Raw genomic sequence first — 13,917 nt, 5'->3', positions numbered from 1 at the left:
TGGGTTTTTCCTTTTTTAGCTGATAAGAGAAGACAGTGAACGTGTGAGAAATGTGAATAGAACAAACTTTACTTACCTTGAAAATACCAACCCAGTCTTTCTGATGAGGATGGATAAACTGGGTCAGAGTGTAGTGACATTCCAGGTGTGCATTTGGGAGATAGCTTTTCGCCACATTTTGAAAAATCACATGTGCAAAATTGGAAGTCTGTAAAGCATTAGCTGAAGATGGAACTTCTTGAAAGGATGACATGACTGATCTGCAACAAAAATCATATAAGTTGTTACTTCAATATAGTGGAAGAAATCAGTTAGAAAGGAATCTATTTGAAATATACCAGACCAAGACAAACAAACAATTCATTCCTCTGTTCTGAAAACAGACAGCTATAGACCAAGCCCACCAAAATACATTGCCTCAGCTACACTCCAAAACAATCACTTCTCAGAATGAAAGGGCAGGCACTTTAGCAATGACACCAAGATGGAGAGAGCATCACTTAGCGAGATGTCCCTAGTATTATATCACTGATAGAATATCAGAAAGTGGGAAATAAAAGTGGTGGGAAAATGAAGCAGGGTTTTGACTTAATGAAATGTCCTTAAAGGTTCTAGATGCTTCAGGGAAGGAGAAACAAAGTTCTGTAGTTTCCCTTAACTTCAAACACTTCTCAGAATCTGTAATGCTCAGTACTTTTGACAGCATTTTCATAAATGAAATTCTTGTTCCCCTCTCAGTGAAAATAACAAAGCTCCACTTTAAGACATTTTAACAAACAAGAAAGTTTAGTTAAAAAGCCTTTTTTTTTCCCTCTTCTTCAAAAGATTCTAATCTCTCTTTAGCAGTCTGTGGGCATCTTTTATTGTTCCCACTGTAACCCACATGCCCGCAGTCCTGCATGTTTACCATAAACAATGGACTTCATTGACAGTGAGAACATTTATGTCTGCATGCAGTTTGACGGATTAACACCAATTCAGTAGGATTGTGAAAGCATTTAAGCGCCCTTCCTATTCACCACCTCATTCAGGATACATTGCGCTAAAAATTACAGCATTGCCAGATGCTTCACAAGCACACCAAAAACGTTCATTTCTCAGATTGAGCAATATCTGTCAAAAAGATAGGCAACTGATAAGTTTCAGGTGTCTGATTTAAATCTACAACCACAAGTTTGTCGAAATATTTTATACTAGTTGGATTGGGGCCTTGGATATCTAGCACATTTCTGGAAAGAAGAGACATCCTATTCTTGCCATCGCTATTAAAAGTTATTTTATACTGACCAAGCAAACACACTCATTGAATGAGGTAACTGCCAAGCGAGTGACATAATACACCAGTTTTATTAAGATATATGTGGAAACCAATCCCAAAAAGGGATGGGCCACTGCAAGTCTCACGAAGTTCAAAGATTAAAGGCTGTCTGCATATTTCCCACAGCCTTTTAAAAGTTGTTTTCAACAGTCAGGAAATAAGTAGCAAAGAACTCATGCTCTCAGAAATAAAGTGCACTCTGAATTGAACAGGTATTTGTCACTCAGAACCAGCTTATTACTGTCCAAATTAGAGTGACACAAAGTACAAGTCAGCAGCCATGACATTTTGATATACTAGATGTTAAATAAAAAGCACTTTTGTGCCCTGAATGACACAGCTATAAAGATTAAATGTCTAACTTCTTGTCTTCGTTCCTTTTATATGTTAATTTCCACAAAAACTTACACAAAAAATAAGGTAAATATCAAAAGACATTTTAGAAGCAATAAGTTACACACAAATCCCACCTGTTATAGAACTTCTGAGTACAGAAGTGAAGGAAATTTTACAGCAGAGTAAAACCCTGAAAACTCCCACAGTTTTCAAAACAGAAGATTACATGTGAGACACCTCACAAACCTATTCCAAACTAATAAATAGCAAGAAGCCACAGCTTCTACAACTCTAAAAGAAACAGAACAGCCTGAAGTTTTTTTCCTCAGGTATAACAAATTCCTTCACTTTAGTAACTGAGCAGTATCTGATGACATGTAACATTGACACGAACAGACTGCACCAGTTTTCCTCACTCGAAAGCACAAAAAAGTAAAACATTAGAAACAAAAACAAGGGGATTGAACTTTTTAAACAGATCTATAAAAAATTATAAATTTATTATGAGCACGTATTACAAAGAAGCAGGCAATAAATAAATAATTTTTTGCGCAGTGGCCTCGTTTCCAGGCCCGAAGCTGAACTACTGAGAACTTTAAGCCTGGGATTACAGCTCCCCGTCAGGAAAATCCCCGGAGCTGAGGTGAGGCGATCTCCTTGCAGCTGTGGGGATGCTGGCTGCCTGCCTGCTTACCTCACGGCTGCCGGTGGGGAAACAGGGGGGGAGGAGGAGGACGAAGAGCCACGTTAGGGCTTCATCACTGCCATGACAAGCGATTTTCTCGCGGGGGCAGGCAGACGCGCTGGCCTTTACACGCCGAGAAGGCCGGCAGGAGGAAAAGCTGGTCGGGCAGGAAAAAGCAGAGGCCGCAGCCCAGCCCTTCCCGGAGCCCCCGGCCCTGCCTACCCGCGCCTAACCACCCCTCCTCCTCAGCCCTCGGGGATAGGGGACCCCGCTGCTGCTGCCTCCCTCTCCCCCGTTCCCTCCCTCCGAGCCCCGGCACGGCTCCCCTCTTCCTCCCCCACCCCGAGGAAGTCGCCGGGGGGGGCGGCTTCCCGGTGGCGCAGCACGGCGACCCGCCACCCGGCGTCCCCCCCCCGGCCGGACGGCCGGAGGGCAGCGGCGGGGAAGGGGTCGCCGAACCGTGCCCTGCCCTCAGCCCGGCCCCGCGGCTCCCCTCACCTCGGCAGGCACGGAGGACGCCGGGGACATCAACATGGGGCCTCCGCCATCAGTGCCAAGCAGCTCCGCCCGCTCCGCGTCACTTCCAGCGCCGGCCCTGCCCGAGCCGGGGGCGGGGAAGCGGCCGCCTCAGCCGCGGGGGCAGCTTCGGGTGGCCGGGGATGGGGAGAAACGGCTGTGGGTGCAGGAGAGGCGTTGTACAGGGCTGTTGCTCTCATAAAACCCCTGCCCAAGCCCCCTTACTGCGTGTGGGTGGTTACAGCACGCCTCGTGTAATGCTCGCGTACCACGATTCAGTCGTGTCCTCCTCCTCCGTCCCGCTCCCAAAACACTGAACGCTGGCACCTTGTGTCGGTGGTATCGGTTTCCCACTCTTTGCAGGTCTTTCCTGGGACCTGCAAGGAGTGCAACCGAGGGAAGAGTGAGGTAAGAGTGGTGGTAAATGCGTACACAGTTCTGCTTGCGTAAACTGGCAAATCCCCGTTAAAGCACATCACCTCATAAAGGCGGTGATTCTGCTGGGGTTTTATCCAAAGTCGAGTCGTAGGACATTCACCAGAACAATGGGGCTGAGTAACAACCAGCAGCGATGAGTAATCGTCAGTGGCACGCTGGACATGTCCCAGTATGCTGAACTTGGACGGCTCCCGCAAATGGTCTTCAAAATCACCTTTGCCTCCTTACTGCTACCGTTTCTTCTATATTTTCATGTGTATTATCAATGAACAGGCTATGTGGAGGTATATGTTTAAGTCATAAACCTCTGACGTAAGTTGTTGAGAAGATCACTGGCTAGTTTATGGTCACTCCTAATGGAAATAAAACCAAGGTGGAGCATAGAAGCTCCCCTTTCAAGTAATTAAGGTTAATCGCTGTACGTGCTTCTATTTTGTGCTTCTTTTTTCAGAAACCAACCTTATGTCTTCGTGTGTACCACAGGTTATTAGGTAACCGTTTGATTTACGTACATAATAATTTCTTATACTATTCATATATTCCATTTTCCCTGGAAAGGAACAAATTCCCTGCATTATATACTAATGCATTGTTTTAGAAGGCATAAGAAGTGTATGTGAAGTCCTTTTTCTCCTTTAAGACCAGATGATTTTTTGTAGTGGCAAATGAAATTGTTATGATAATCTGAAAAGCAATACATTTTTCTGGGGAGGTGGAGAAAGCTATACTTTCTTATCTCTAGCTTCCATTTCTTCTTGTCACTGCCCTTTGCACCACATGGCATGATAAAGGGCTGTGTAAGAGTCACAAGATGCTGTTCTCTTGTGGGCTGGGACTTGGAAAGAACTTCAGTTTCACTGTCAGTAGCTGGGAAATATAAATGTGGATGAGACTAACAAGTAGTTTTGCTTTCACTGAACATCATTATAATGCTAGTTTATGGAATATAGTGGGAGGTTTGAAATAAAGGTGTTCTTTGGCAGTGAACAGTTTTTACAATAAGTGCCTGAAAAATAAATCTTTGGTTTCTTAATAAAAAAATATACACAATTCTGAGTTTTTAAAGAATTTTGGGGTATTTGTGTGCTCAGTTCTCAGTTCATAAATATTTATTTAGTATAAAGAACTAGTTACGGTTTAGTCATAATTCAGTATTAAGTTATTATTTCTATTGCTAAATGTGTCTATAAGAGGCAAAACAAACTACATATGCCAGTTGTCATATATACAAGGTAAATATTAAAGGTAAATAAGACAAGAATAATTTCATCTTTTCTTGTACTTATATCCATAATTTTCAGGGGAAAAATTGCATTTATACCTTAACCATATATGTCTGGAAATGTTTCTTCAATTATTCAAATTAAGAACATTTCTTACTGAAATAAAGGTATGATTTAATAAGCATTCTCATTTACGTATTTGTATCCTAAGTTTAGATAGCAGTGTTATCCCTCTAGAAGTTTTGACTGTGTCTCATGTTGAGCTTTTTCTCATGTTGTTATAGCTACTCTGAGAACTGAAGGACTTTACCCACACTGACAAAGCTATGCACCGTGACCCCAAGATCAACATTAAGCTTATACTGATACAAAGAAAGATTTGGACAACAAAAATAGTGGTTGGAACTGGTAAAACTTGCACTTTGTCTTTCAATTAATGTTTGAGTGCTTTAATCAATCTGAATATTCTAGGCAGGGATCGTAAGGTACTATCTCCTGAAATTCATCCACGAATTCATCCGTAAGTCCTTGGGGAAACTTGCTCTTGAGTTGAAAAACAATGTTATTTTTCTGTTTTTGCATATATTCTGTGCAAAATATTTAATATCTTAAAACACAAAGTCAGGTATCAGCATTTCTGGTGAATGCCTAGTCATGTGAGACTCTCTAACACTAATACTCTAATTCAATTAGAAAAGCTTGTTATGGTAAGATGGCAATAATCCTATCTCCTGACTTGACTTCCACCTCTCCAACCACATGGATTTCAAGGAGAATACAGGAAATTGTTTTCATTCAAGCCAGTATTTTCCAACAAATTACATGCTTGTCATGTATACCAGAATTGTACTCTAAGCATGTAGAAACATTGTTTAGCCAACATTTTTGTTTTTTTAAGGAAGAAACGATGAATGTGAAATGTCTTTCTGATGTGGTTCTCTCTATATATGTCATATAATCAGAACAAGGTAGGTTGGAAGTGACCTCCAGAGCTGGTCTAATGAGAGAGATTGCTCAGGGCCTTGCCCAGCCACAAATATGAATATCTCCAAGGATGGAAATTCCACCGTCACTTAGAGAACCTGCTCTGGTGCGTGACAACAGTCATTGAAAAAAAAAGTTTCTTTATATCAGGTTAGAATTCCCTCTGTTTCAGTTTTGTCTGTTGTGACTTCTCTTTTCACTGTGCTTCTCTGAAAAGAGTTTGTTTCCATCTTTTCTACACCCCCTGCTTAGTTGTAGATAGCAGTAGGGTCTCCCTGCGGCCTTCTCTTCTTAAGGCTGAAGAAAAATCAGTTCTCTGTTTTTGAGAATATATATAAAATTCCCAGAGAGTATATCTCTCATTTTGTGAAATACATTCCACCACAGTATTTTTATTTTTTTTTTTGAAATAGAAAGCTGGCAGAATCCTTTTCTTATTGTCCAAATTTCTTAAGTATATTAATGAAGGATAAATAAGCAATGGCAATTTAGTGATTGTGGTTTTGCGAGAAATGTTAAATAAGGTAAAAATCTATGTGAAAGCAGTATCTGGATTGAGCATTACTGGATCCTGAAGTTTGAAATTCAGGCTGGGACATGACAGTATCCCTGCTTTGTAATTACACAGAGACTTTCCCTGCCAAGTATGAGATCTGCACAACTCCGTCTTCAGGCATAAGACAAAAGAGGAGTAAAATCTGTAAGCCGCAGCTAACCAGGATTGCCAAAGGAAGCATGGGGCAGGTTTCAGACTCTTGGGAAACAGTCCTGCATGTTTGGAAATCATTTACTATTTCCATAACTACACAATCTTTTTAATCCTGTGAGCTCCTTTAGCGATTTATAGCCTTAAAATTAGAAATGCATCCCCGTCACATGTGTTTAACCTTAACTGCGTTTGAACTTGTGTTCAGATTCAGAGCCCAGTGTATTTTCTGTTTACTGTCTGCATTGCAGCCTGAAGCAAAGCCGCGATGAGTTTTGGATCCAGACCTGAGTTATTCCTCTGAGGCCCATCTTTGCTTTGTATGAGTGACAGAAAAACTGTGTATTTCTAGTTTTTATGACCAGAGAAAGGTACTTTTTGTCATGGATATTCGATCTATTGGCATGACATGATGATATTGATGAAGTGTGGTAAGGGAACGCTTAGGTTCTAATGACTTGATTTCATTTTGCTTCAACTCCTATTTCAACACTCCCAACTTTTAAGAGTATGGGCCATGTGAGATGTAAAATATATATATTTATATTGATGTCACTAATCGGAAGCTCTTTCTGGTCACGTTGTAAAGCACACTTAATCAACTTCTTTAAGATCATGTTACAGAAACCTATTAACCATACTCTTAAAACAGTTAAATAGTTATAAATAATGTTTTATATTACAGCTGACAACACTGAATTGCCCAGCGTTTAAGGAAATCTAATCATGGGGTACGCAGACTTTGCCTTCCAGTAAGATGGAGTGGCAGAACTTTGGAACATATTAGAAATCACATACTATTGCTAACATTTCCTATTAAGGAGAAAGTCTCTCTCTGTATATTTTGGATTTCTTTTCCAACACTTAATTGCAGGTGATGAAGAAAACCTATTCAAAAGCTGCCAGGATTTTTAGATCTGTATGAGTGAGATTGATGAAATTTGTGGCTTTTCCCAAAAGAGCATAGGTGAGAGCAGACATGTAAATTTTGTATGTGTGTGCATGTGACAGAGAGGGGAGGGAGCAAGAGCTTACTCCTAAGGTGTGAGACTTGGCAGCATTGCGCTGTACAATGGGCACAAGAAACCGCATGTCTGTAAATGACCGCATTTGAATTGCTGTTATTTCACTGTTGGCTTACTGTATTGTTAAAGGGAAAAGGAATGTTTTTAATAAATGCAAATAACGAATTAAATGCTTGCACACACTGAGGCTTTGCTCTCTGGTGTGTAATTAATATAGCTGCATTGGAGACCCAGGTCTCGGGGAGTGTTTCATTTCTTATTTATGATGTTTGCAGAGTTGGATTTTTTTTCCCCTTTAGCATACCTCTTACAGGCATACACAGAACTGCATGTACATGACTGCTGAGTAGGTGTCATTTAAATCTTAACAGATACTAAACAGGTAAATACCTTTGTTTTGTGTGCTTTGGTAGATTTACTATTTCTCCAACCCTTTTATCTTTGCTATCCTAAGGTAATAGGAAGCTCCCAAATGACCAACATTTTGTTTTCAGAGGCATGAAAACTGCCTGTGGCAGGAAACAAACAAGCAAGGAGATTTCAAAGCTCTTACACCTCAGGGCACAACACCAAATCCTGAGGGATGGATAGCAGAGAGACACTTTCCATAGCTACCCAGTGTGCTGCTTGTATCCCCTTCTGGGTCCCCCTCCAGCACTGGCTGCCATCACTGACAGAGTACAGGAGTGGCTGTGTACTCTATCTGTAAGGAGCTTGGCAGCTTTCCTGTTCTCTCATAAAGGTATATATTTTTCTCAGAGGATCTAAAGATGTCTGAGTCCTCATACTAATGGTGCTGTAACTGACCTGGGACTTGAGACAGACAGCCACTCGCCCTGCTTTTCTCCATAGCCCCATGTTCACCTTGGAGAGGGGTCTAAACCTGCTGTGTTCCTATGTGTATGGAAAACATCTCAGCCAGCAGGTCTGGAGTCCAGCTTCTCTCATCCTCATGCTGCTTGAGTTCTTAAGCTGTGACATAAGGAGTTCTTACATTCTGTGGAAAAATAATAACCGTGTTGTTACACACATTACATACAAATCAATTGCTAGAAAGCTAGGAAATGCAGCACTAAAATTAAAATTTGTCTCTAATTCATCTCCCTCATTACTTGCTATTCTATTTTGTCTAATAATGTTGTACAGAGTAGAATATACTGGATTTGTCATGCAAGTTTGCATACAGAAGGTAATGCAGTCCTTCTATTTTATTACATCAGCACAATTTCACTTAGAAATGCAAACTGTATAGGCACATAGCCTATCATTTTTTGGAAAACTTAAATTCTTTTTCTTACTTCACAAATGAATTTCCTTGTATAAGGACTATAACAAAGCAGAATACTACAGTGCTCACATTTCTACAATTCTAGATTCTACAATTCTACAAATCTAGATTCTACAATTCACATTTCAACTTTCTAGAAGAAGAAACATATTTAGCAAGTGACCCTCGTTTTTGCTAATAAATATTTTATGTTATAAGGTAGCAAAGCGAGCAATTTTGTCCAGAGTGTAGTTGTGTGTTGCGTGTTGGAACTGGAGTCTTTCAAGCAAAAGGTACTTTACATCAACAACATAGGTGACAGTTCTTTGTTTTTTAAAAAATAAAATAATGCCATAGCCATGACATATGGCTTTAGTTCACTACATGGCAAGGATTTGTTGGTCCTGTGATAGCATTTTGTGTACAAACACCATGGTTAGGATCTGGTTTTAAAGTGCGTATTTTGTGTCAGTGCAGTATTTGGTCCGTATATCCACATATTCCGAATACAGCATGTTAGTGCTAAAGGGGACTTTTTCAGGCTTTGTGAAAGTGCCTGCTGAAATCTACCGCTGAGCCCTGAGTGGGCTTGTCAACAGTATCTGTCACAAATATTCCCAGAACTGCCTGTAAGTGGTGTGGCATTTCCCTGCAGCAGGGTGATCGAGGTGTATGAGTCCCTCTGAAAGGCACCGAGTGATCTTAAAAGTTTTTGGGAACTTTACTTATAATAAACAACACATTGATATATGTTTATTTTAGCATTCCCAGAATCCAGGCATTTTTTTTCACTCTCAGAAGAAATGCCAAAAGCAAATCGAGTATGCAGCTCTCTCTCCTTCCCAGACCTTTGTTGACTCGCAGTCCCCATTCTGTGGCACTTAGTCAACTGCCATGGGAGAGTTCCTTGGCTGTATGTTCTGCCTAGTCCTCTTCTGGATTCAAGCATTGTTAGCCTTAGTTGGTGCTATTATTCACAGCATTGCCAGAGCCAAATTCAGCTCATTTGTCAATGGGAATTTGCGGAAATTTTTGAGTGGGATGAATTTTTCCCCACAAAAGAGCAGATCTCATGAATCGCACCCCTGAACATCTAACATCGTCCTGGTTCGCCATTTATGTGTTGTGTCTTGATCATTTTACACTCAATATTTAACTTAGGAATCGTTTCTATCACAATCGTACTTGGCCTTTGGTATTATTAGGTAGCATGAAATATCCTCGGTGATGGTATGAAAGTTATTTCGAATAGGGCTTATGAAGAACAGCTGAGCAAGTACGACCTCCTGACCTCCAAGTGTTTGTTTACTGGGAACTATATTCCAGTTCTCTCCATTTAATCTGTCTTGGACCAGGCTGACATTCCCTGGCTAGATTTATTGTATCTCTAGGGGCTATTACAAACACAACATTGTCACCGCTTATCTAGTAAAATGATAATGGGATTATATTCCTCTAGTGATAATGATACGGTTATGTTCATTTTTAATAGTAACAAAGCAAAGTTTGATTTCATGTTCGGTGAGGATAATGTGTTACTGGGGAAAAAAACAAACCATTCAAAAAGTATTTTCCTTTCAAGCAAATCAGTCATGGAAAATATTTCTTAGTCTGTCTTATTTGTAAATCAAAGCTTCAGTTTGTGTATATAAGCAGGCACACTGTGCCAGTTCTACCGAAATAATAATAATGAGGAAGACTCAGAAAGCTCTGGTTTCCCTAAGTCAACAACCCTGGATTTTGGAAGCTGGTCATGATGCATTTTTTTTTTGTTTTGTGTGTATCTTTTCCTACATTTGGTCACATATCAAAAGGCAGATGCAAGAGACCAGATTTGCATTTCAATTGTATTCAGTTATACTCAAGGAGTCCACAGTAGATTCATTTGTTATCAGCAGCGTTAATTAATATTATTAGTAGCACTATTTGTTATAATTGGTGGTATTAAGATTAATACCATAGCCAAGTTTTGTTTTAGTACCCTGTGTGTTAGGGAAAGCTCTTAAGTGTATTTCTTGACTAGATTTACTGGTTGCTTCTGGCGTAATCAACATCTCTCCGTGTAATGTGTGTTCTTATTTTATCTTCCAGCTCAGGTAACAAAAATCAAATTACTTTTTAACTTCAGTAAGTTGTACATTAACAAAAGGTTTGCCTTTTCTTACTTTAAGAAACCAAATTATTGTACCTCTCTCTCTTTTTTTTTTTTTTTTGGGGGGGGGGGAAGGAGGGAGAGTACTGCCACTGCAACGCTGACCTCTACAAAGTGATCCTATTGTTTTGGTGACTGACACTCTAGTGACTGCTCTGTTGGAATTCATATCACAGTCAGCACAGATGAAGCACGCATCTTTTTTTTATGAACAAACAGCATATTCCTCCTAAAAAAGTGTTGTTGTCTGATAATTTCTTCAGCATTTTTTCACTGAAGCTGACAATTACTTGTGCTCTTACTTAAAAGTAACCCATGAAAATTACAGCTTACATTCCAAATCTCCTATTACAGGTTCCATCTAAAATTCTTTCATGAACAAGAATAGAAAATGCCCAAGAATGAAAAATAGCCTTCTTAAAGCCTTCTTCTTAATAGCCTAGAAAGCCGCCTTCTTCTTCTGTGTTGGCATGTATTACTTCAGTAGCTATGTTTCTGTGTCACAAGTTAGCTAATTTCTCTCTTGACCTGCAGTAGGTTGTGTTCCTGGGTACTATTTTTTTTTTTTAGCAAGCCAGTGATGAGGAATATCCCCATATACCTTACTCCTCTGAGGACCTTATGTTGCTTCTTCTAAATTCAGTAGCAAATTCCTAAGAATGTAAATACAACCAACATCACCTCCCATTTTGGCAAAGCCAAGGGTTTGTTCAGGAGCATGCCACACAAAGAAACTGTTTCCGAAGCACTGTGCTCTACACTTTTGTGTAGGAAAGCCCAAGAACTGAGTTGTGGCCAGTATTCCTCTTTTTATGTCATAATGAGGTTAGTTCAGGATTTTATCAGAGTAATGTGAATTTGATGCTTTTATACTGATATACGTATGTTAGTTGGAAAAATGTAACTATTTTTTTTTCTGCATTTTATATGCATGCCTCCTTGCTTGGGCCCCTTATATTTGAGATCAATTTACTATGTTGCTTTTCCACATTGTTTTTCCATGTTGCCTTACCACGTTCATTTTCTTTTCCTATGTCAGTATCCCATAAGTGACAGAAAGGCATCAAGTGACTGTTTTGGAAAATTCCTACACGATTCAGTAGGTTCTGTATGTAGTGCACTACAGGTAGAGGTCAAAATAAAACGACCATGATTAATACAAATTATTTATCACATGTAGCAATATTTCTTTTAGAATTTCTTTCCTTCTTTAGCTGTTTTCACAAAAACTCTTCCATATCTGAATCAAAGTCATCCTCCTCTTTGCACTTCTGTGTCACATGAAGTGAGCATGTAAAAATAAGCCATTGTACACAAGCACTGACAGATTGTAAGACCACTAAAAAAATCTGAAACATACTTTTCAGTTAGTTAAAACACAAAAATGAAACCAACCCCAGATTGCTATGGGATGCTATACAGGTAACTGCCCTTACAGTCTGGTGTTTTGTTTGTTTGGTTTGGTTTTGGTTTTGGTTTTGGTTTCTTTTGTGCCAATTCTCCAAATGGATCAACCTCTCACTTGTTCATGGTACAACCTATACACAGTGACCTACGTACAGCTTCCTATAGATTTGTAAAAGATAGTAGTGACTGAAGTTACTCATAACCAGAACTACAACATGTTCTATTGAGAAAAATGCTGTTCTTAAAAGGACTTGTTCCCTGAACATTTTCCAGTGCAATTCAGTTAGATGAAGTATCTCTATTGCATTTTACTAGGGCGGGATTTTGAAGAGAACTTGAAAGAAATAATTGAGTTCTTCTGGGAAACAAGTAGTTGAATCCTTTCAGCTCTTCGAAAAACCAGTCAGAACAGTCTAGCCTAAACATCCTAAGAGTATTTATCAGAGCTAAAAAAGGGGAAAAAACAGTGTTTAACTGATCTTGGTGTCAATTAGTACAAATATGCATGCGCTGCTACCCTTCTGCAGCCTGCCCACCCTACATTCAGATGATGTCCAAATGAGATGCAACCCCATTCCAAACAACAGTAGGAATGCTTCTGACAAAACAGACAGGAATTCTTCATACCAAAAAAAGTGTCAATGATCCTCCAGGGCACTACATTCCCACAGAAGCCTGGAATTTGCTGCCCTGTGTACACATACATGCAGTAGTCAGAATATTGCACATACTCAGCTCATGGTTGATTACTAGATTACATACTGCTGCAGAATATATCACACAATTCTGAAAGAAATAAATCAGTTCAAATTACACACTTTTTTTTTTCCTGTAGGCAAAAATAAGCTCTTGCAGTGCTGCTTATACATTCCAGTGAGTGATCTGATGAAGTGCACACAGTGACTAGGAAATGAATGCTGCCCTGAGAATCCTAACTGTAGCATTTACAAGCGTGAAGAATGTCGTATTTTGTTGGACTCAAGGTCCCTCTAGCCCAGTAGTCTGTCTCTAGCAGTGGCCAAACAGAGAGGAAATATGTGGGGATATTTTTCTGGAATGCACTCCCACCTCCGGCTATTTGCAGCTCAGGGATTCCTGAGCAGTTTCACTGCACTTTTAGCACATTTTACAAACATGATGAAAGCTCTCCAATGCAGAGAAGTAGACACAACAAATGCAAGATGAAAGGTTAGAAATGAGGAATAACACACTGTAAGCCGGGCTGCCAATTCATTTTGATTCAAGTCTCAAATGTGCTGTTGCATCTGCTGCAGTTTCTTTTGGCTGCACCAAGTAGTGTTAATGTTGAATTTAAATATCACTCTGCAATGAGGGGCCCGTTTTACAGGTGTTGTATGCCCATAACTTGCTAAATTCAGTGAACATAGCGCATAGTTATCAGCCTGGGCCATAAAGCTCAATGTCCTAAAGAAGGAAATCTCCCCAGAGTGATGGAAACTTAAAAAAAAAAAATACGATCAACTGTAATTATCCCACATCAATACATCTTAAGTCAGGGGAAGGCTCTGAATGTGAATCTAGAGACTCACATGCATAATTTTACATTTCCCTTCAGTTTTAAGAGCTTCTTTTTAAGGCGAAAAAAATCCTCAAATACAAGAAAATGCAAATTGCCAAAAATATACTATAAATGTTCTATATATTTTTTAAATTCTTTATATGTGTTTTGTCTTTTTATATCAGATCTTTAAAACAAACTGAGATGGTCACATTTTCAACGCTAAGTATAAAAAAGTACCTTTTACATTATTTTCTGTTTATTTGTGTTTTTTTACATGTCCCATTACTTAGTGGGCATAATGTGCCAACAGGTACAATAGCAACATATCAACAGCAGCT

At 39.6% G+C, this 13,917-nt stretch overlaps 1 protein-coding gene and 1 long non-coding RNA gene across 9 annotated transcripts in view; one reads left to right on the top strand and one right to left on the bottom strand.

The window, feature by feature from the left end:
• The window catches only part of TAX1BP1 (Tax1 binding protein 1), a 57,474-nt gene extending 54,129 nt beyond the window's left edge, over positions 1 to 3,345 (bottom strand). For 2 of the 8 annotated variants that reach the window (XM_035556398.1, XM_035556404.1), the window contains exons 1-2: positions 2,838 to 3,345; positions 77 to 260 (exon numbers count right to left, since the gene is read on the bottom strand). In XM_035556398.1, coding sequence (XP_035412291.1) covers positions 77 to 253 — 177 coding nt within the window. In that variant the 5' untranslated portion in view covers positions 254 to 260; positions 2,838 to 3,345. Of the gene's footprint in view, positions 1 to 76; positions 261 to 2,348; positions 2,640 to 2,837 lie in introns of those variants that run through there. The other 6 variants (XM_035556402.2, XM_035556405.2, XM_035556399.2 and 3 more) reach the window with 5 other exon arrangements.
• On the top strand, positions 3,125 to 5,779 carry LOC118252762 (uncharacterized). The gene is made up of 3 exons (XR_004780238.1): positions 3,125 to 3,263; positions 3,745 to 3,784; positions 4,801 to 5,779. It is a non-coding gene; the product is annotated as an uncharacterized LOC118252762 (long non-coding RNA).
• Positions 5,780 to 13,917: the final 8,138 nt, after the last annotated feature.

This window comes from Cygnus atratus, chromosome 2, assembly GCF_013377495.2.
Source record: "Cygnus atratus isolate AKBS03 ecotype Queensland, Australia chromosome 2, CAtr_DNAZoo_HiC_assembly, whole genome shotgun sequence".
Taxonomy (NCBI): domain Eukaryota; kingdom Metazoa; phylum Chordata; class Aves; order Anseriformes; family Anatidae; genus Cygnus; species Cygnus atratus.
Note: the sequence above shows the minus strand (reverse complement) of the source record. Positions and strands in the feature narration are given on the sequence as shown.